Genomic DNA, 21,036 nt, shown 5'->3' with positions numbered 1-21,036 from the left:
TTTCCTGCTTGGACTCTGATGGATACATCCAGCTTTGTGAACCAGAAATAGTAGGGTAATGGTGACCAAATTACAGAGATTCTGATTCCCAAATATAGCTTATAAGATGTTTAAATTATATTTTCCTAAGGGCTTAAAATTGTCATAGGACAAAGTTAGGGCCTATTTATTTATTTACTTACTTTGTGTTCATTATAAATAAATCTATATATATAAAAGCCTAAGCAACCATTATGACTAAACAACCAGAATGACTGGTTGACCAGTCACTTTGAGGCGCACTGACCACCAGGGGGCAGCTCCTGCACTGAGCATCTGCCCCCTGGTGGTCAGTGCGCTCCCACAGCCAACCTTCCGCAGCCCCTCCCTCTGGCTGGCCAACCTCCAGGGATCCCTTCCTTGGCTGGCCGGCCGCCAATTAGGCCTTGATCACCAGCCAGGTTGAGAGACCCCCACCTGGGTACAAATTCATGCACCAGGCCTCTAGTATGATATAAATATGATGGTAATCCTTACATGCCAGGAGGTGCCACTTTTATAAATCACTGTTTACAAGGGTAAAACACACTGCCCAGTGGTTCAAATCCCAGCTCTGCTAGGCACCAGCCAAGTAACTCTGGGCAAGCCACTTAAATGCCCAGGAAGTTGGCTTTTATTTTTCTCTCCAGGAGACTGTAATGTCATCAGCTCTGCTGGCTCTGCTGAATTGTAGGGATGATCAGATGACACAGGGGATATGAACACAATTTGAAGGCTCTAAAGTACGTCTCATGATAATGATAAGTCAGTACCCAAGCATACAGAAAAATTACCCAATCTCGCCAGCTTTCTAAGAAATGCAAATCAAAACAGAGGCAGCATTCCAGTAGGTCTGCCAGGGCTGAATACATTTGTATAGTCCTTTCCGAAAACAACTTGACAATACACTTCAATTGTCCAAAATACTGTACTGTGAAGCTATAAGGATAAAAATAGGCAATGCTTCTGATGTGTGAGGCAATGTACTAAGCACTTTGCATGCCTTAACTCATTGAGGGCTTCTACTAAAAACACAAAACTCCATTAGGTTATTAACATTTTACAACTTAGGAAAGGGGCACAGAAATGCCAGGCTCTACGCTAGGCTTCATAGCCAGAATGGGGCAGTAAACAAAATTGATTTCAGGAGTTTTGTTCTTTCCTACTCCTAACGACTTCTAAAAATTTATCACCCAAAAGAAGGAAAAAGCAAGAGGTTTTATATGTCTTAATATATACCTGCTTGATTACAGGATGAAACAGTGCCATGTCAGAAAGTACCTAATAAGCATGGACTGTTTTATTATTTTTATTGCTATGGTTTTAGCCCTGCATCTGATTTCTCCCACATAGCTTATAAAATGCAGCAATTCTTCAGTTCTGGGAATAACAGTGATCAATGCGGGGCGGGGGGGGGCGGGTGAGGGGGACAATATGTTCCCTAGTCCCCCATCCCTGTGAATTTTTCTATATTACAGGAAGGAATGGCGGATATATTCCAGTTCATTGGATTTTGGGATTACCCCATTTTTACTTAAAATGAACACTTGTCAACTCGAATAAGAGCTATTTCTTTGTGTGTCAACATAATGGGCTTAGGAAACATTTAACATGTGCAGCCCAGTGCATCCTATGAAGCCCTGATTCAACCCATGGGGTGAATTTCTGAAAGAAACTCAAGTTCAGCAAGCTGGGCACGTCAGGAAAACAGAGGCACACCCCACCTGCCCCTCTCCCCAATTTGATCCATCGCAAATAATGTGTTATGCAGAGCAGATGTTTGCGGTAAGCATGCCAAGTAAAATTCTCAACCACTTGTGAAGCTCCTGCTCCTCGCCTGACCTGCACTGAGGCTGGGCTGGGAACTGAGGCCCGGCTGCACTGAGGCCTCCTGCAGCTAAGTACAGGAGGCAGAGGTTCAACACGTTCTCCCACTAATGAGGGCAGCAGCACAAACCGAGGCAAGTGCAGCAGAAGGCACAAGAGGTGGGAGACTAGATAGCAAAGAATCTGCCCCAGATCCTGGGGGTCATCAGCAGAGGCAACACTGAGATGTGAAGGTGACTATTAATTAGTTGAAAGCTGTACTGAGGAAAGGGAATCGGAGGCAGAGGAAACAGCACAGCGCATGCCTGGCCCTGTGGGAGGGAGAGCCCAGGTGCCTTTATACGAAGAAGGAAACGAAGATGAGAGCACAGCAGTCTGAGATGGACCCCAGCCAGCCACGGGGGCCCCAGAAGCCACGCGTCTTCCTTCAAACAGGTCTGACCATTACAATGTCTTAAATGTAGAGGGAGACAGTTCTGTGTGCTAAAAATACCACCCATTTAGGCTTTGAAACGTTCTTGAAATTCACTGACACTTCTGCAATCTCACAGCTTGTCCAAGGAAAGAGGATCTGTTGAAATATACAGCCTGTGCTGGAGGCATGGTTTATGTAGCAGTCCCGTTGACAGCCAGGCTGTCAGGCGTTAATGCCCACTAATTATTTAGCCCAACGATTTTTGTACACTTGTTTTCACATAAAGGGAACTGCTTCAGGTTGGCTCTTGGCATAGTTTTCTTTTTATATTTGTGTTTCCTTTTTAAAATTGAATTCTGAAGTGTAACCTTTTGTTACAAACTTGTCTGAAACTTACCCGTGATAGTTGCGGTTTTTCTCAAATGAAAACGCAACGGCGTCTTGTCATTCAACATTTCTCTCCCATAGTATGTTGCCCACTTCTGCCAGAACACTGGACCACTTGGGAAGCTCGGTTTATAACGGTTCCTCCAATATTGGGAAGCTCTTCCTTAGAGCTATTATTTCGTGCTGCTTGAGTTTCTAACTCCCTCAGTCCCTATCATTGGCTTTGACAGGGCTGCAGGCACGTTTGTCCGTCCCTTCCTAAAAGGACAAAGTCCCACGGGATGAAAAACAGAAAAGTTTCTGGTTGCGGCTGTAATCCCCTGTTGTCTAACTATGCTGCCCATGAGACGAGGCATTTTAATCCTGTGTCTTTGCTCTGTGTACAAGCTACCAGTTTTTCATCAATTTAGGAAAGTTTGAGAGTAACTGGAAAATATTGCCCTATTTTCAGTTTAGGAGAGAAGAAAAGAAAGGAGGTCGATTCTCTGGCTCACTGCAGCTGTTGATAAGTGAGGACCCAAGGATCAATGCAGGATCGTTATCAATTATGTCCTCCTCAGAGCCCTTAGGTGGCCGAGTGTCGCCAGGTGAGGGGATGGCTATGTAAATGAAACCATGAAGTTTCCCCAAAATGAGAAAGGGCCTATTCATGTCTGATTTTCTGTCTCAGAAGGCCACCAAGAGGAGAAAGAGCCTGGGGAGAAATCAGTAGTATTTACCTTTTGGTTGATTCATCTGAGCCACGGTTTCCTCATCTGTACAATGGGAATGCTAACCCCTCCCAGACAGTCAAGCTGTTGTAATCTCTGCCGACCATCTTCCTAGAGTAATTCTGTGCTCTTGTTTTCTAGTTCAGCCTCTAACTTCTTTCACAGCACTAATCTCAATTCGTAATTATTTGATTTCTCTTTCTATGGTTCTGTTTGCCTTCCATCCTGGAATAGAAGTTCCTTGAAAGCAAAACCTTGTTTGTGTTCTCAAGTCCAGCACAGACACTGGCCTAGCTAGTCAACCACATCCGTTAAGTGCACAGAGCACGACAGAAAGCATGAGACAGTGAATGTGCGCCATTGATGGGCTTATTCTAGTTTTCTCATTAGAAGCGATGTTCTCTGATAAGTCACAGAATTTCCCCAGAGTTCAGCTTTGTCCTGTTTGAATCCGTTAAAGGGGTATGATACCAGCTATGTCACAGGGTTGATATGGGCATCAAATTGGGTGATATCCCGACTCATAAATGTGTACTGATATCACTTCGCAAGCAAGAACTTTTAAATGAAAGAGAGGACAAGATTGGAGATAAAAATAAAGGAAGGCCAGGCAGTTTGAGCCATGGAGGGGGTTCTCTTTTTTGTTTTTGTTTTTACAAAGGCCAAAGGTAACAGAAGTCCCACCAACAACAACCACTGAACCCACTGAGCACTCACTATTTCCACAGGGCACACTCCCACTTAACCCTCACTCATGACCACATGCTGTGGGGACTATCGTTACCCCATGTTACAGATGGGGAAATAAGGGACTAAGCATGTTTCAGTAGCCTGCCCAAGTGAGGCAGGAAGTGAAAGAGCTGGGGTTCAAACCTAGGCACTCTGACTCTTTAAGCCGTAACTGCTTTTGTGAGTCTGCCCAGGGCACCTTCAGCAGGCAGCTTGGCTACTGCTTCTCCATCACAGAAGCTCTGCTTTCAGTCCCCTCAGAGCTACCTTCTCCCAGGAACGTAAATGATACCTAATAAATATCATTTGAGGATGAGGAAATGGGAAACCTTTCCATGTGTTCACCCACATACTTGATCTACTGCTACTGGAAATAGTGAGAGAGTTAGAGGGAGCCCTAGAAAGTTCTTATCTGGGTTTATATATGGTAGATATTTATCCTGTGAGCACAGTTTTATTCTCTAGAAAAATGAATATGCCGCCGCACACACTGTAAATACCCAAAATGCTTTCAGTGTCCCTATTTCTCTTTGCAGTAGGAAAAGGTTAAAAAAGAAACCTGTATAACCAAAAGCCCTTGCTGAGCAAAGCTCTGTTCCATTGTAGCTCGCTTGATGGCCCCTGATAAGTCATTCAACAGCCCTTTCTCATACCTACAAATGCACAAGGCATCCAATTTATAACACTTACATCACTTACGAGAGGCACTTTGTTTACAAGGACTGCGGCTGAGAAGACTCATATGCATTCATTCCCCTCATGTAGGAATTCCTTCTCATTAACTGCCCGGCCTGATAGACTTCCCGATAATGGAAAGGCCTTCACTCCCCCACCACCTTTTTTTTTAAAGCCACTGCCTGTTAGAGTTAATGAGAAAGAAATGGCATACAGTTCAAGTAATTATGGCTTCTAGCATTTATGGAACAGTTTTGCATGGACGCCCCTGGGATTTCAACTTGGGGTTCTAGTACCTGGATAGATTGTGCACAGAATTAAACACAGCTCCTGGAGGTGCCTTGCTGTGCTGTGGGGTTTGAGGACTTTGTGGAAACATGGCCCGTTTGCGGTGGAGACCACTTTTTAAACTCTGTAGGGTTGGTGGCAGAAAGAGTTCATTTCCTGCAGGGTCCATCTCTAAGGTGAAGATAGCCCGCTGCCACCCGGGGCACAATGTTTAGTGCCACATTTGTACTATTTAGTAAAACAAGCACCGGCCTGCCTTCTATGGTTGTGTTCATGTAGTATTGAACTTTGGTTGTGTTCACATCGTTTTGAATGGGAATAGTCATATATATTAGGATGGCATCTTAATGACACTATATTGCATATTCTCATATGTGTACATGTAAATAATGTGGCTCTATCCCACAACCTTGGAAGCCACAGTGCTCCAATTCATTGCTTTGGGAAAGAAGGTAACAGAGCAGAAAAAGAAGATGGACTTTTCAGTTTTATGTGGTCAGTACTCATCTCTGAGCTTTGGAAGCTGAGTGCGGAAAGATTCAGGACATGCAGTGAAGGCTGTACACAAAGGACTTGGGAGGATATGATTGGGTCTAAGTTAGTCTCTTCCCCCAGCTCCTGATAAAGACACTGAGGAGAGGCTGAGGGAAGCATGAAAGTGAAATGCTGGTGAATGGCCCTGGAAAGGCTCCTTGGTTCTGCAACCTCCCACCACGGTCAGAGGAGCCTGTGAAAGTAGCTGAACCTGGAGAAACCTTGATGTCAGAAGCAGACTGCCTGCTGTAGTCACCTTGACATCTCACTGCTCCGGAGAGGCATAGTCAAGGCCATTCCCAGGGATGATTGGCAGACAGCAGGAAGTCATGGAGAGATGCCAAAGGCTCAGCGAAAGTGGACCCCACAAATACCTCCAATGTCCTAGTCTTTAATCAGCCCTTTGTACAGGGGTCCTCAAACTTTTTAAACAGGGGGCCAGTTCACTGTCCCTCAGACCGTTGGAGGGCCGGACTATAGTTAAAAAACAAACTATGAACAAATTCCTATGCACACTGCACATATCTTATTTTGAAGTAAAAAAACAAAATGGGAACAAATACAATATTTGTATTTGCATGTGGCCCACGGGCCGTAGTTTAAGGACCCCTGCCTTTTTAACTATGCTTCAATCACACTGATCGGGTGGAATAAAGGTTTCTAAAAAGACTGACCAAGTTTCTACAAACTGTTGGAATGGAACCTTGTAAAACAAAAAACGGAGAAGTTATAGAAAATAATCAGGAGTTGTGTATTTTTTGCACTACCGGTTTTGTGGCCCGACAGGCACCTACTGCAGTAGATAAGCAGAGAAAAGACCGCAAGGTTCTTGCTCTTAGAGGCAGCACTGTCATTATAATCCTTATCTTCCCTCAAATTTATCCAGTGGAATCATTGACAAAGCTGGTGATATGGTCCCCATTGAAAAGAGGCCATCTTTTTGTTCTTAAATTTCTCTATAAAGAGAACATCATTGGTTTTAAAAGAATAAAACATAATGAAATTTCATAGCTAAGTGAATTAAAAGCAAAGCCATAGAATTAGCACGGCAGTTACTGTAATATGATTTAATGTTACGCTAAAACCTTTTTTGACTATTACATGTGGGAATCAAATGACTAATAACAATCTTTTTTTTAATGGGCATATGATTTTTTTTTCAATACTCTTGTTCCAAAAAGAATTTAAAGATTTCCAAGAATAATGAGTACTTTAGATGTGACAATCAGATCATTTTAATTTGGGGAATACTCTATTAATTAGCACCTTATCTATCGAAATTCTATTAGTAAACTCACCCAAATAATTACTATAAAATGCTATATTAAACTCACAAAATGATATACCTTAGCCTTTCTGTGATGATTCCGAGATTAATACTTAACACTCATTTTTAAATGAATAGATAGACATTTTTAATAATTTGGCACATGCAATTTCAGTTCCCACACAGAAGCCAGCCAACTAGGATGGAAGCAGGAGAAGATTTAAGGGTGATTGTAACAAGAAAAACATCAACTGAGATATTTTAAATTTAGAGATGACTCAGAATAAAAATTTTAACAAAGAATCATATTAACACACTATCCCAAAAAAGGAACTCCACGGAGATTAAATTATAAATAATCAGTGTCAAATCTCTGTTTAAGAGAGGTGTGAAATGCATTTTAAATTGCTTCTCATCAAAATGGCTTCAAAAAGTCTTACAGCACCAAAGGGTTGGCCATTACTTATCCATTACTTTTTGAGCAGGATTCTTAGATCCTGTTGAATAAGTTAGGTGTCACAACACATTATCTACATAACAATTAAAGGTCAATTAGAATAGAATACTAAAATGACAGGGAAAACTAATTAGCATGGTCATAAATTCTTTCTGTACATATTTTCTCAAAGCACTTCACCTGCATGTAAACCTCTGCCTTCATAGTTCTATTAAAAATGTACATGGGGTTTGATGGGCCAGGGTTCCAGGTAAGAATACCAGACTTGAGAAATGCATGGTTTTCACTAACAGCATTTATTCCCCGGTTTTTTGGGGCCCCACCGACAAAGTGACCTTTACGGAAACTATTAGCTCTGAGAAGGGAGGTGTAAAGAAAACCACAGTTTAAGAATCTGACCTCCCAAAATGCAGGCATTTATCAGAGAGTGCCCTTTAGACCCCGACACTTTCCACAGTAAACCTTAGTTGATTAGGGACTTAAATCAAAACTGAATTTGCTTCCTGTGTGAGTTGAAAGCATTAGCAATGGAATACATTGGCTTTAAAAAAAAAAGTCACCAACTTAATCATCCTCTGTCGCCTCAAAAGGAAAACAATCTCTGAAAGGCAAAAGGTCCCTTCATGGGATGATGGGTTTCTAAATGGTAAGTTCCTTCTTTTCAGTAAAGCAGTACCTCTGATGAATCAGTATCACAAAGTAGCATTGGACAAAACAGTAATGTTAGACAAATGGTCTACACAAGCCACGGATATGACAGAGTGATAACACTTTTTGTTAACTATCACTGAGGATATTTTTTCCATTACTTTTTAGAGAGTAGAAGGAAGGGAGGGAGGGGAAGAGAGACAGAAACATTGATGTGAGAGAGATACATTGGTTGCCTTCCACCAGTGCCCTGACCTAGGCTGGGGATCAAACCTATAACCCAGGTACGTGCCCTCGACTGGGAATCGAACCTGCAGCCCTTCTGTGTGCAGGCTGGTGCTCAAACCACTGGAAAACACCGGTCAGGGGGACAGAGTGATCATTTTTATGGGCTGCCAGATTCTTCAAAACCTCCTTCCCAGTTTAAAGGAGTTTGGGAGCAAAGACCTTGGAGATTACATTAATCACATAAAGATACAGAACATCAGGGATAAAATGGTACAAAATTTGGGACAAGTCAAGACCTAATGATGTTTGGACACATGCCCTACATGATGGCATTGCAATTCCTTAAGCCTTGGGGTTCATATTCTATTCACAGCATAAAGTTGTATCCTGCCTGCTACAAACTCTGAAACCTCAGTACATCACTGTTCAGTGTGCCCCCCAGTGAAGAACTCCTGTCCATATGATATACTTATTGAAACCTCTGGCTTTATTTTTCTGTCAGAATTCTACGTGCATCCTGATTTTCCTTAGGACTGAGGTAAGGCAATCTGGTCTTCACGAAACCCTCACAGGTAGCTGCACGCAGCCCAGAACAGACGACCGTTTAATGAGCTAGTACTATGTACCCGTTTGATTTGAGATCTTTTACTTGAAATCTCTAACTTAATCCCCACAACAACTCTGGGTGTAGAGTCTTACCACCCCCACTGCAAAGCTGAGGAGAGGGTTTCCCAGGTTCATGAATGCCTGAGCTCTCCCAGGCTTCTCAGGAGCAGCCTTAGAACACAAACCCACGGCGCTTTCTGGCTCGCACCCATGGTTCTTAAATACTCTTCATCCTCAATCTCTTTCTCAGAGACCACTTCATCTCTGTAACTTTCCTTCTGCTCTTGACCTTGGTATCTTCACAAAAATAGAATGTTCCTTCCAAAGAGGTCATACTCGAAACGGGTCTTTGTGTCGGGGATACACTTGCAAGTCTTGAGGTGGAACACGCACAATACGTGATGTGGAGGCGGCAGGACATAAACCCACTTGACAAACAATCACATCTGACCCTTCTGCCCACAGATGGCAAGGGCTCTGTGCTGAGCTGCCTGGCAGAGCTTCCTTCATTGTGTGTGTAGCCTGCACCATCTCCACGCGCAAATGTATCTCCTCCATAGGGCAGCGTGAACGGCATTAGTACCTGTCAAATGCAGTTTGTGTTTCCTGTGAATGTGATTACACCGTCAATAAACTTGCACAGCAGCACGATCCCTTGGGGGTGGCCGCCCGGATAACCCAGGAGCAGGATGGGTCACTGCCAAGGTTAAATCTGTTATCAGGGGAAAGTAGGCCACCACCAGGAGGAAGAATGTCTAGCTCTCAGGGTTGGGGATCTTGGGACTGGGTCTTAAGAAAAGTTGTAATTGTCTTAAAATACTGAAGAATAGTGTAGCTTTCTTGGTAGAAGAAAAACTGTAAATGCATGTGGATAATTTATAGGAATAAAGATCACATGGCTATTTAGGTCACTTTTTCATAAGAATCCATGCACATCTAGCCCCAAGTTAAATTATGAAGTACAAATAGTTGATTTTTAATATAATTTTCAATAATTATTCTTTCTTCCATGATTTTATACTCTCTTGCGTTTTTAGAGCTCATTGTTTTTATTTTATTTTATTGTTTAAAGAATAGAGCTCATTGTTATTCTGACCCCAGAAGTTTGCTCTCTCCAAGCGATGTGGGTCCCCTAACTCAGCTTCAAAACTTGTCTTGCCAGATGACTGATTTGATGACAGTCTACTTAGAGCTAATACACAATCGCTCATTTTGGCTAAAAAGGCTATACAGCCCAGAAAAAAAAAAGTTTACATTTTGTCTCTGAATCTGAAATAACTATTTTAAGACTTTCTCACTCATTAGTAGACCCAGGCACAGAAAGATCTGTGAAGGGGACTGCTTTTCTCAGCCCTCAGATCAAAGCATGCATGGTCTCCATGCCAGACTCCTCAGCTAACCCCTGTGTCCTGCAGCGTCTCCCCAAGGTGCTCATTCTTTTAATGTTTCAAAATCTGGTTGCCAAAGCAGCTTCCCCTTATACCACCAGGCTCCCTCTCCCCTCCGCTCTTTTCCTCATTAAAACCTAGTTTCTTGCCACAGTTTCAAAAAACTCTCATTAATACAATGCAACCTGTCACTTCTCCCCGTCACTTCTTTTCCTCTAGTCTAGCCCCTCAGCATGTCTTTCCCACCATTTCTCCTCTTCTAAGTTGAGGTTTACTTACTATTTAAAAAATCTTAATATATATTTTGGTAACATCTCCAATGCAACATACAAGTTTAATTGGCTTTGAAAAAAGGAAGTACAAGAAAGAAAAACAAATACACAACCATGCATGTGTTCATATCCAGTTACGGTAAGAGCAAGAGACACAAGGGAAGGAATACCTCCCCTCAAGATGGCGCACCTTCTCAAAATGGAAGGGGCAAGGAAGGAACGGAGGTCAAGGAGGGCATCAGGAGAATATGACTGCCAGTGGACCCACAAGCTGGACCCAGGCCATAGGAAGTTCCTTATACCCTCCCCTGTCCTCTGAACATATACCTGCCTTCTGTTCCCACAGGGGCAGCTGTTCCAAGGGCGTAGCCATGAGAGAGTAAGTTGTGGAGACCATCCGAGTCTGTATATAGGACTGAACCCCATAAAGGCCTCCATATAAACATTTAAGATCCTGGTGGGCATGTGCAGAGATCTACTTGTCTTGCAGCATTTAAGACAAGCCCCCTTGCTTATTAATCCTTCCAGCTACCAATCTGGAGTGGAACTGCTTCTTTCTTTGGCCTCCCCTTCCCCTCTGTGAGTACAAGAGCCAGTTCAAGAACAAACAAAAGAGAAAGGAGAGGATATTCAAATAATTTGGGACCACAGGTAATTTAGTAAATGTGATCATTGATTTTTTACATGGGTGGAGCAAGACATGAAAATGCAACTACTTGTATTTCCTTTTTTTAAAAGTTGGTGGTTTGGCTAATGAGCTTATTTGTTTTTATAAACCCAGATTCTTGATGATCAGAACTAAAATGTGACTACAGATAAAACAGCTTATGTTAAAGCATAATAAAGGACCAGGGGTTGATCTCAGGTGGAACATTCCTGATGGCCACGAGGCACTCTACAGAATATTCCATGTCAGAAAGAACCAAAACTGTCATCGACCATGTGGCTATTTCTAGTATACGTGGATGTTCCTTGTCATACAGACAAATTATCCAGACATCAAACTCTCTTTTTCAATTTCCACTTGAAAGCTTTGTGTCACTTAGATCAAGTCAACATCAAATTGATTTTTTCTTTTTCCCCCAACAGGATAAGGAAATTTCTGAAAACACTGATGCTATATACCGTGGCATAGAGAATACTGTTAGTAGGATATTCTAATTAACTGAGTTATACATTCAAGGAGGCCTATTTATTATGTATCATTGCTTTACTCCTATCTCTGTTCATATCTTATCTCTGCATTTTACAGAAAGCTTCTTGAGGAAAAGGCCTAAACTTCCCACTATTGATGGTGTGTTTCGTATCATGAGTCACATATATTATTCCTGATTAATAGATGTTTTGGAATGGGTGTTCAGAGAGCTATATCATAGCACAGGAAGTGTTTCCAACATGAGTGTTGCTTTCCTGGGCATACAGAATGCATTTTAGAGTTTGGTGGGACTTCAAGGTTGTCATTACAAACCTTGAAGGCAACTGAAGTCTAGAATTGGGAAATGCTGTTTAATAAAGGGCTAGGTCAGTGGTCAGCAAACTGCGGCATGCAAGCCACATGTGGCTCTTCGGCCCCTTTAGTGTGGCTCTTCCACAAAATACCACGTGCGGGGGCGCACATACAGTGCGATTGAAACTTTGTGGCCCGGGCGCAGCAGGCGGTATTTTGTGGAAGAGCCACACTCAAGGGGCCAAAGAGCCGCATGGGTGTCGTGAGCCGCAGTTTGCCGACCACTGGGCTAGGTGGTAAGCTAGTAGGTCATGCCACACCCTTGCATGACTTCTAGTATTCTTAGGACAAAGACCACATTCCACATACATCCCAACATGACTTATTCCCTGTCCATATCTCTGCACTTGCAACCTCAGCTCACACATTCATTCTCTTATTTTCTTTTGTCACATTTTTCTATTTTTCACATCCTGAGAGGTACCACAATTCCTCCTGCCTCAAGCCCTTTTTCATGTTCTTCATCAACAGACATTCTTCAATCTATCCCTCTCCTGCCTTCCTTAATCAACCAGTGACTCCTCCTCCTCAAGGAGGTCTTCTGAGGCAGTTTCTGCTTTCAATGAGTGAAATTCCAATGAGTTATATACCCTTACAGCTCTCAGACACAATATTGCAGATTAAAATGATATATTTATAGAGAGATCCCCAGAATAATGTGGACTTCCCCCCCACCCCCGACCCTGCAACTATTCTCTAAGTGTCACCAAAGCAGGGTCCTTGCCAGGTTTGTCCACCATCAGATCACTAGTGCCTAGCACACAGCTTTGCAGAAAGGAGTTGCTCCGCAAGCATTTGTGACTGGATCAATGAATGAACGTATAACTTTCCTTCTTACTAATACATTTATATGACGCATACACATGTGTTTTTAATTTGAAATAGTTTTGTAAGGTTACATATGAGCCTGGGTGACTATTTTTAAACATATTTTAAATAGCAGGTGAGTCATTAACTTTGATGTTATGAAACTCAGTTGAAACTCATTACTCTAAACCAGCTGTTCTCTACCTGTGGGTCACGAACAATGAAAATACATCCTGCATATCAGATATTTACATTACGATTCATAACAGTAGCAACATTACAGTTACGAAGTAGCAACAAAAATAACTTTATGGTTGGGGGTCACCACAACATGAGGCACTGTATTAAAGGGTCGCGGCATCAGGAAGGTTGAGAACCACTGACCAAGTACTTTGTATCCGTAATCACATATACCATCCATGGTAGTAATTAAATCAGGGTCCGATAGGGAATTTGTCAGAGATTTCTGTCTATGTAAAAATAACTTCAGACTCCTGGCTACAACATGAACCAATATTTACCTGTGAGAGCATTCAGAGCAACACGACCCCTTTTGAATTCAAAGAATCAACGAAAAGGCCAATTACTGCTAGATGGGCAGGCAGGAAAGGATAATCTTGCCTGTACTTCTCTTGTCCCCCGAGATGTATGCTCCTGTTCCATTTTCTGAACAATCTAGTAAAACTCAATTTACTTTTCCAATTTGTCTCCAGCCAGGCTTCCTTCTGTCAGGTATGCAGACATTTCACTGGCCACGTAGGCTAACGGGACCGAGAGAATGAAATTACCTGTGCATTTGCGATCCGTGTCTTCTTTCTTTGACCCACTAATCGTCAGCTTGCAGTTGAAGTTTTCCTCCCAGTATTCAGCAAACCAGACGTTCCTTCTGTTGTTTTCAAGTGTGCGGGATGTAAAATAGGCATCAAACCCTAAAGAGAGTTGAATGAAAAGGTCATTGCTTGTGGGGCTCTGCTGGAACATCTGAAAACAAAAAAAAACCGTTGTGTTTTTTTCTGTGTTTTAGTAGATTGAATGCTCTTTTGTGTCAATCAAAGAAAAGAAATCAGCAGAAGAAAAAAAAATCCTAATGCTAACCTGTATCTATATCTCTAGTCTTTCAGGCAGATGTGTGGCCTATAAATGACATTCTCACAATAAAATCTGCATTAGAGACCTTAGGGATGCTATAGTCCTCACAACATGCCTTGCATCTCTGATGAACAAGACTAGTGACAAAGCATCTCTATAAAAATCATCATCACCATCACACATTCTGCATCTCTCACTATCTGAGCTACTGACCTGTGAATATCATTTTGAGAGTCCTCTTTTGTTTAGGAACATCCCAGTATGCAATTGACTTTCTAGTCAAAGTAGAATTAAATTTATGAAGAAGCCACTGGTAAACTGAGGTCAATGTTCACTCAATGCTATTCACAAAGAGCTGGAGATGAGCAGAGACTGGCAAGGCCAGGTCCCCAGGAAATCTCTCGCTACCTCACTAGGATAGCACCACTCTAAATATTCCCATGAAACCACACGGTCCTGTGAGACTCGGACTGGATTCAGTATCACAAGGGCTGGGCTTGAATTCCAGCTCCACTCATCTCACTTAAGTCGTGTAAACAGGAGCAAGTACACGCTTAACCTTTCAATCTTCCATTCATCAATCTGTAAGCATAAAGATGGTACCACCCCTTCCTCAGTTTCTTGTTTGTAATAGTGGGAAGACTAGGAACTTACAGAGTTAAGGTCAAGACCACCACGGAGGAAGATGAACTTACTTTCACATTATTTAAGTTAGTCAAAGTTTTCCCTAAATTTTAGAGTCATTAAAAAAAAAAATAGCTCCAGCCTCTAAACTGTGAGAGGAGAATGTCAGGTTAATTTAATTCACCACTACGTTCCCGACACGAAATTCGTGGCCTGGCATATAGTACGCCTGCTATAAATAGAAAGCTTCAAGTAAGTAAACAAGACAGTAAAAAAATAATCCCTATAAAATAAAGGATATTGTACAGCATTATAGGGAAAATGAAAAAGAATATTTTATATCTCAGGTCATTTTCCAGGCTATTGTCAGGACATGATAGAACATAATGATGTCTTGACCAGGTACCCAGACGAATGTCCTTTCATAGCCACCACGTGAACTGATTTAAGATAATCTGGCTGTGGCATCTGATCTCATTTTGATTTCCATACTGATTGATTAATCTATCTGGCTGGAAGCCTTCCCCCCACTCACTATTCTCCCATAACCCTGCCTCCAGACAATGTTCAGTAGGATAGCATAAAACTCTTAAATAAAGGGGAATCTATGTTTCCAGGATCACTACATGTATGCACTTGGCTATGTACAAACATATAAGCAACTTAATGGTACACATGACAACTAGTGACTAACTTACATTTCCCCCTTCATCTCTGCCTGTGCATGGGTGGAAACAGGGGGTTTGGGGGGAGCAAGGCTGGTGGGTTGTGACAAGTGGCCCCAATGGTCCATGCTTCCTGAGCTTTCCACCTGGGTGTAGACCTCCCTCTGCACTGCGTCCTTATCCTTGGGGCACTGGACAGGGGAAAGCAAGCAGAGGCTGCCAACCCTGTGCCCCTGTGGCTTGTCCCTGCAGAATTCTACCTGGGCCCCAGCTGCCTGGATCTGAGAGCTTTGACTAGGACCTTGGTCGGCAAACTGCGGCTCATGAGCCCTATGTGGCTTCTTGGCCCCTTGAGCTTGGCTCTTCCTAAACCTTAGAAGTACACTAATTAAGTTAATAACAATGCACCTACCTTTATAGTTTAAGTTTAAAAAATTTGGCTCTCAAAAGAAATTTCAATCGTTGTACTGTTGCTATTTGGCTCTGTTGACTAATGAGTTTGCCAACCACTAGACTAGGAGATGTGAGGTCACGTGAAAAGAGAGGAGTCCAGCCAGACCCCAGCCCTCTCAGCAAAGCCTGTTTGCCTGTTCCAGCCCCCTGCTGCCTGCGGTAGAAGCAGCATTTAGCTGAGACCAGCCCCGGCTGCAGAACTGGGGCGATTTCTCTTTTAGGCCACGGCATTTGAGGCGGTTTGTTCTGCAGCCACAGGCAGCAGCCAGGGCAGCTGAAGCACTCCACCATCTCAGCACCCCAGCCCCTCTCCAGGCAGCACCAACAACACACTCTAAACGTCCTCAACAGAACGCAAAGGGGCGTCAGAAACAAACTTTTCAGTCGCACGTCACAGGTCTGGACACCAAACTAAACTCAGAATAGAAACTCTTAAAAGTGGCTCAAAGGACAGCCTGGATACAATTACATTCTCCAGCTCAGAAGAAAACGTCTTTGGAAGGAACCTCATCATTTTAAAAGTCTGTCACTTCAAAATGCCTCTCTCTGCCGCCTGTGCCTGCTGGACACACAGAGGGATATGGAGGAAGGAAGGACCAGTTTGCGGCTGACATGCAGGTCGGTGACTGTGGAACATTTAACAGAGAAAAGGAAGGGAAAGCAGCAATCAGGTCCACTTTCCCCGGTTCTAAGGGAGACCCAACAGATTTCTGGAAGAAAGGCTCCCCGGAGGCTGGCTGCATGGACCGTGGCCGGACGTGGATGAAGGGCAGGATTTCTTAGCCCAAACCCTTGTCCGTTTCACTCACATGTCCGACGGGCTCAGCTTCCTCCTCCTCTTCCTTCTGCTGGCCACCCTGGTGTAGACAGAGGACTGCTTTTCTCTTGCAAGTGCATTATATATGAACTGCCTGGGGCTCCCCTAAGATGCAGATTTTAATTCAGAAGGCCTGGGGTGGACCGAAGAGGCTGCCACTGTAACAAGCCCCAGGTGGCACTCTTGCTGCCCATACTTTAGAAAGCAAGGCTCTCCGGGGAAAGCCTACATTTTTAACAAGCTCCAGGTGATGCTCACGCTGCCCATACTTGGAGAAGCAGGCTCTGGAGCGAATCCTGAGCTTCAGCAGGTGGGAAATGAACAGTCCCAGCCCTTCTGGTTGAGGTATAAGCATCCCCACCCTCTCAGCCTCCGGTTTCGCCTTGGTTCAGAAGAGAGGGTCTTTGCTCTGCTTGTGTAGTTGAGACTTTTGCCTGGTACTCTGCTCAGTATGGCAGGAGCCCTACCTAGCCATCCTGTTGCCCGTAGAGGACCCTGGAGGGGTGGGGACTGTGGTTGCCTGTTGATGGATTTTCACTCTGTGTTTCCCTGAGCCTTGCTGCTTTGGGTCTGGAACTGAACACACAATATCCCCGAGGTATGCCTGTACCTGGTAGGTATGGGGATGGGTGAGTCCATCAAAATAGTAAAACTGGCTACACGGGCTGACGGTGCTACAGCAGAAGCTGGTTTCAGAACACAGAGCTCTTAGAGCCAAGGAGCAGAAGCAGAGGTCAAATGGATGTGATTCAATTGAGTGAGTCCGTGCTGATTCGCCTCAGCTGAGTCACATTTCTTTCAGGACCAAACAATGTGTTTACTTCTTTTAGCAGGGGATCTAGTGAAAGATGGATTAATTCTTATTGGTTCCTTCTACTCTTTTTCCATCAAAAGGAATACAGTTGTCCGTGGGATAGCTAAGCTTTCAAAAGAGACTTCGCTGTGGCCAAACATTCACAATGCCTTGGAATGCAGCTGGCAGCCCTTTGGGTTCAGGACTCTCCAACCCTCTGCTTTATTAGTGACAAGAGGCCCAATGCACGAAATTCATGCAAGAGCAGGCCTTCCTTCCCCCAGCTGCTGGCGCCTGCTTCCCTCTGACACCCGGGACCCGGGCTTCCCTCCAGCCCTGGCTTTGTCCAGAAGGACTTCTGGAATGACACCCGGAATGATGTCTGGTCTAATTAGCATATTACTGATTTATTATTATAGATACTGAGCTCTGTTATGCACTGGCCCAAAGCTTTCCCTCCGGCTTCAGCCACTAACCACTACTTTTGATTTTTCATTACAGTTTCTGTAGCCTCATGATTTTGCCTATCTTTTCTTACGAATAGGCAATTAATACAAGGTACACAGTCACCAAGATGCCACACAGAGAGAAGCAAAAATTAGAATGACTCTAATCTAAACTAGTGTGTGTGTGCAGTGAATTGAGACTTTTTCTCATTCCTACTAGAGCTCAGAAGAAAAGTGATCTGGATACACAATAAAGGTGTTGTTAAATTATTAGAATTTTTCAAGGTAACCCGAGGCATCAAGAAACAGAATCAGATTTATATGAAAGGAGAAGGATCAGTCTTTTACATGGTGTATACAAAATTATTATAATAAAGTTGTTCCTTTTATGGGGGGTGGGGGATGGGGGAAGATTATTTAACTTCAGAATTCAATCTCCAGATGGTTTGAGGCAAATGTCCCCTCGGGTCCACATTATACAACATCCCTGTAATTTTGGAAGTGAGCTTAGAACAACATGGAAATAACAATCGGGGTTTTAGCTGACAAATATATAACTATATTTATCTGGCTCTTTCCCCTTTTAGCTGGAGTGCCACCCTAACACCCCGTGAAATTTGTGGTTGAGACAAGAGCAGACAACACACACACACACATAGTTCATCCCGAGCAGTGCGTTTGGGAGTGAGCTTCCCAGCTGAGAAGGAACAAGGCTCTCACAAGTGTGTGGTGTAAGAGGAAATCTATCAGATGTCGAGAGGGGTCAGCTGCCTGGATGGCCCGGGTGAAGGGATTCTGGCAGATATGAATGTGGCTTCACGCGGCATCAGAAAGTGACCAGTGGCCCTGATTTCAGGCTAATGCACACAAGTCCTGCCCTGCAGGTTAGAGCATCCCTGTCAGCCGAAGGGCATGGAGGACCCATGGCTTGCTTCTCAGGAGCCTGTAAAGGGGGGGCTCTTAGCTCTTCCTGGTCCTGCTTCTGGCTCAGGAAGAAGGCACTCAGGCTGCAGAACCACACAGCCCCTAGCCTAGCACGACACAGAATGCAACACAGATGGAATAGATTTAAACTCAATGAGTAAGGAGAGGAGAAAAGACAGATAGGAGGGACGGGAGCCGGGAGGGTAGAGAGAGGGAGAGAGTGGAGGAGAGAGAGACTGTGAGAATGGAGCAAGAGTGAAGGAGAAAGGTGTAGGAGGAGGGAGAAGAGGAGGGAAGAGAAAGGAAGAGGAGGAGGCACAAGAAACAGGGAAGGGAAGGGGAGGGAAGGGAAGGCAGGGGCATTAATGAGGTGAGGAAGCAGGGGGACTCACATTCCCTGCTCCTGTGATGATGTATCAAAACAGCCATTTTTAAAAACAGGTTTGTATTGGTTTTATAACCTTTCTATTTCTATGACATAATTCATTTTGAACTGTGGCCATCAAAAAGATATGTCCATGTCCTAGCCCCTTGAGTTTGTGTGACCTTATTTGGAAAACATTTGGATACTCTATGACAATAAATTACATTAATTAAGATCAGGATCTCAAAATAAGTTCATCCTGGATTATCTGTGAGGGCCCTAAATCCAGTGACAAGTATCTTTATTTATAAGAGACACACAGATGCACAGAGACACAGGGGGAAGGAGCCATGGAGAAGGTCACATTAGTATGGAGGCAGAGAATGGAATGATGCAGCCGCAAGCCAAGGAAACCTGGAGCCACCATCAAAGGCAAGGAAGGACCCTCCCCTAGAGCCTTCAGAAGAAGCACGGCCCTGCTGACATCTTGATCTGGGACTTCCAGTCTTTAGAACTGTAAAATCATTTCTATTTTAAACCACCAAATTTGTGGTCATTTGTTATGGTCACTCCAGGAAACTAATACACCCAGAATAAGGAAAACAAATCAATCCTGTGATAGTATCACATGCTATAGCTTCTGTCTGGTCTGAATGACAACATGTGTTTCTCAGATGTTAACAAGTGACAGTTTGGGGGACATGTTTAAACTATGGACTTCTCCTTTCTATTCTATCAAAGAATATTTTAAAACTAATTTAAAAACCGGGAGACTTCACTTGCAAGTCCAGATTTTTGGCTTTATATACGTGTAACATTGGAAGATGTAGTAACATGGACTCTATGCCCATGTGGCAGACATCAGCAGGTGCTGAAGAATGGTCTTTCCTTCATGTGAGCCTCTACTCCTCCACCCACAACGTTCCCCCACCACCTCTGAGAGTTTCAACATTTGTCAGATGTGTGTGCTTGTCATGATAGACAGTGAGCTTTCCCACCATCAAGAAATGCATCTCTCTTATTATCACTCACCTTTGCTGAAACCCTATTGAAATGAGAAATGTTATCTCAGGCTCCTAAGAATATATTCTTGAAAAAGTTACTAAAAACATAGCAAAGTAGGGAAGGCAGTAGGAATAAAATTGACATAGATAAATTATCTGCCTTCACATACACAAACAAAATCACTTAAAAATAGGAGAAAGATCACAAGTAAAATAGCTGCCAAGAAATACACATACAAGAGCACGGTTATCTCTCCACTGAGTCAGATTGGCTTTTGTCTTTGAGATTCAAGGTTCCCTTTATATCCACTCCCATGAAGCTAATTTGTAAATTTTATGTCATTTTAATAAAAATATTAAGTTATTATCCCCAGAGCTAGATTTGCTCTTAAAGTTCATATAAAAAATTGAAAGCCAGTAGTATTATGAACAAGAAGAGCAAGTATGCATGAGTGTTTAGGGCTGTTGAGGAAGGGAGGTGAGGAAGAGGAAGGCATATCCTACCAGATATTATATAAATACAGATGGTAAATTCTCTAGATTTAAAAAAAGAATAGTCCTGACACAAGAATAGGAGATCAATGGGCCATTGGAATAGAACAGAATGTCCAAAAATACATCCAATTGTACATGAGAATTTCATATCATAGTGAATAAAAGTAGCATTTCCAATTCACTCGCTATATTCTACCCTTTTAATAATATCTAATAATAGCAACCAGTTGAGTAGTTTTTCAGTTCACAAACTTTGGTGTTCCCCAGATGAAACCTGAAACTGGTCCTGGTACATGGAGGGCGAGGAGAGACCCAAGAAAAAGTCAGATTGGTAGGTGGCAGATTTAATGAGCAAGGGAACTCACTTACCAGGCTTGTCTTGGGTGTGGCAAGACAAGTAGATCTCTGCATGTGTCCACCAGAATCTTTTTTTAAATATATTTTTATTGATTTCAGAGAGGAAGGGAGAGGGAGATAGAGACATCAATGATGAGAGAGAATCATTGATCGACTGCCTCCCACATGCCCCTTACTGGGAATTGAGCCCCCAACCCCAGCATATGCCCTTGACAGGAGTGGAACCCAGGACCCTTCACTCT

The 21,036-nt window shown here is 43.2% G+C and overlaps 1 protein-coding gene across 2 annotated transcripts in view; it reads right to left on the bottom strand.

The window, feature by feature from the left end:
- The window catches only part of GRM7 (glutamate receptor, metabotropic 7), a 758,177-nt gene that overhangs the window by 279,495 nt on the left and 457,646 nt on the right, over positions 1-21,036 (bottom strand). For both annotated transcript variants that reach the window (XM_006758209.1, XM_006758212.1), the window contains exon 5: positions 13,552-13,692. In XM_006758209.1, coding sequence (XP_006758272.1) covers positions 13,552-13,692 — 141 coding nt within the window. The remainder of the gene's footprint in view (positions 1-13,551; positions 13,693-21,036) is intronic.

This window comes from Myotis davidii, unplaced genomic scaffold (assembly GCF_000327345.1).
Source record: "Myotis davidii unplaced genomic scaffold, ASM32734v1 scaffold73, whole genome shotgun sequence".
NCBI classification, from domain to species: Eukaryota; Metazoa; Chordata; class Mammalia; order Chiroptera; family Vespertilionidae; genus Myotis; species Myotis davidii.
Note: the sequence above shows the minus strand (reverse complement) of the source record. Positions and strands in the feature narration are given on the sequence as shown.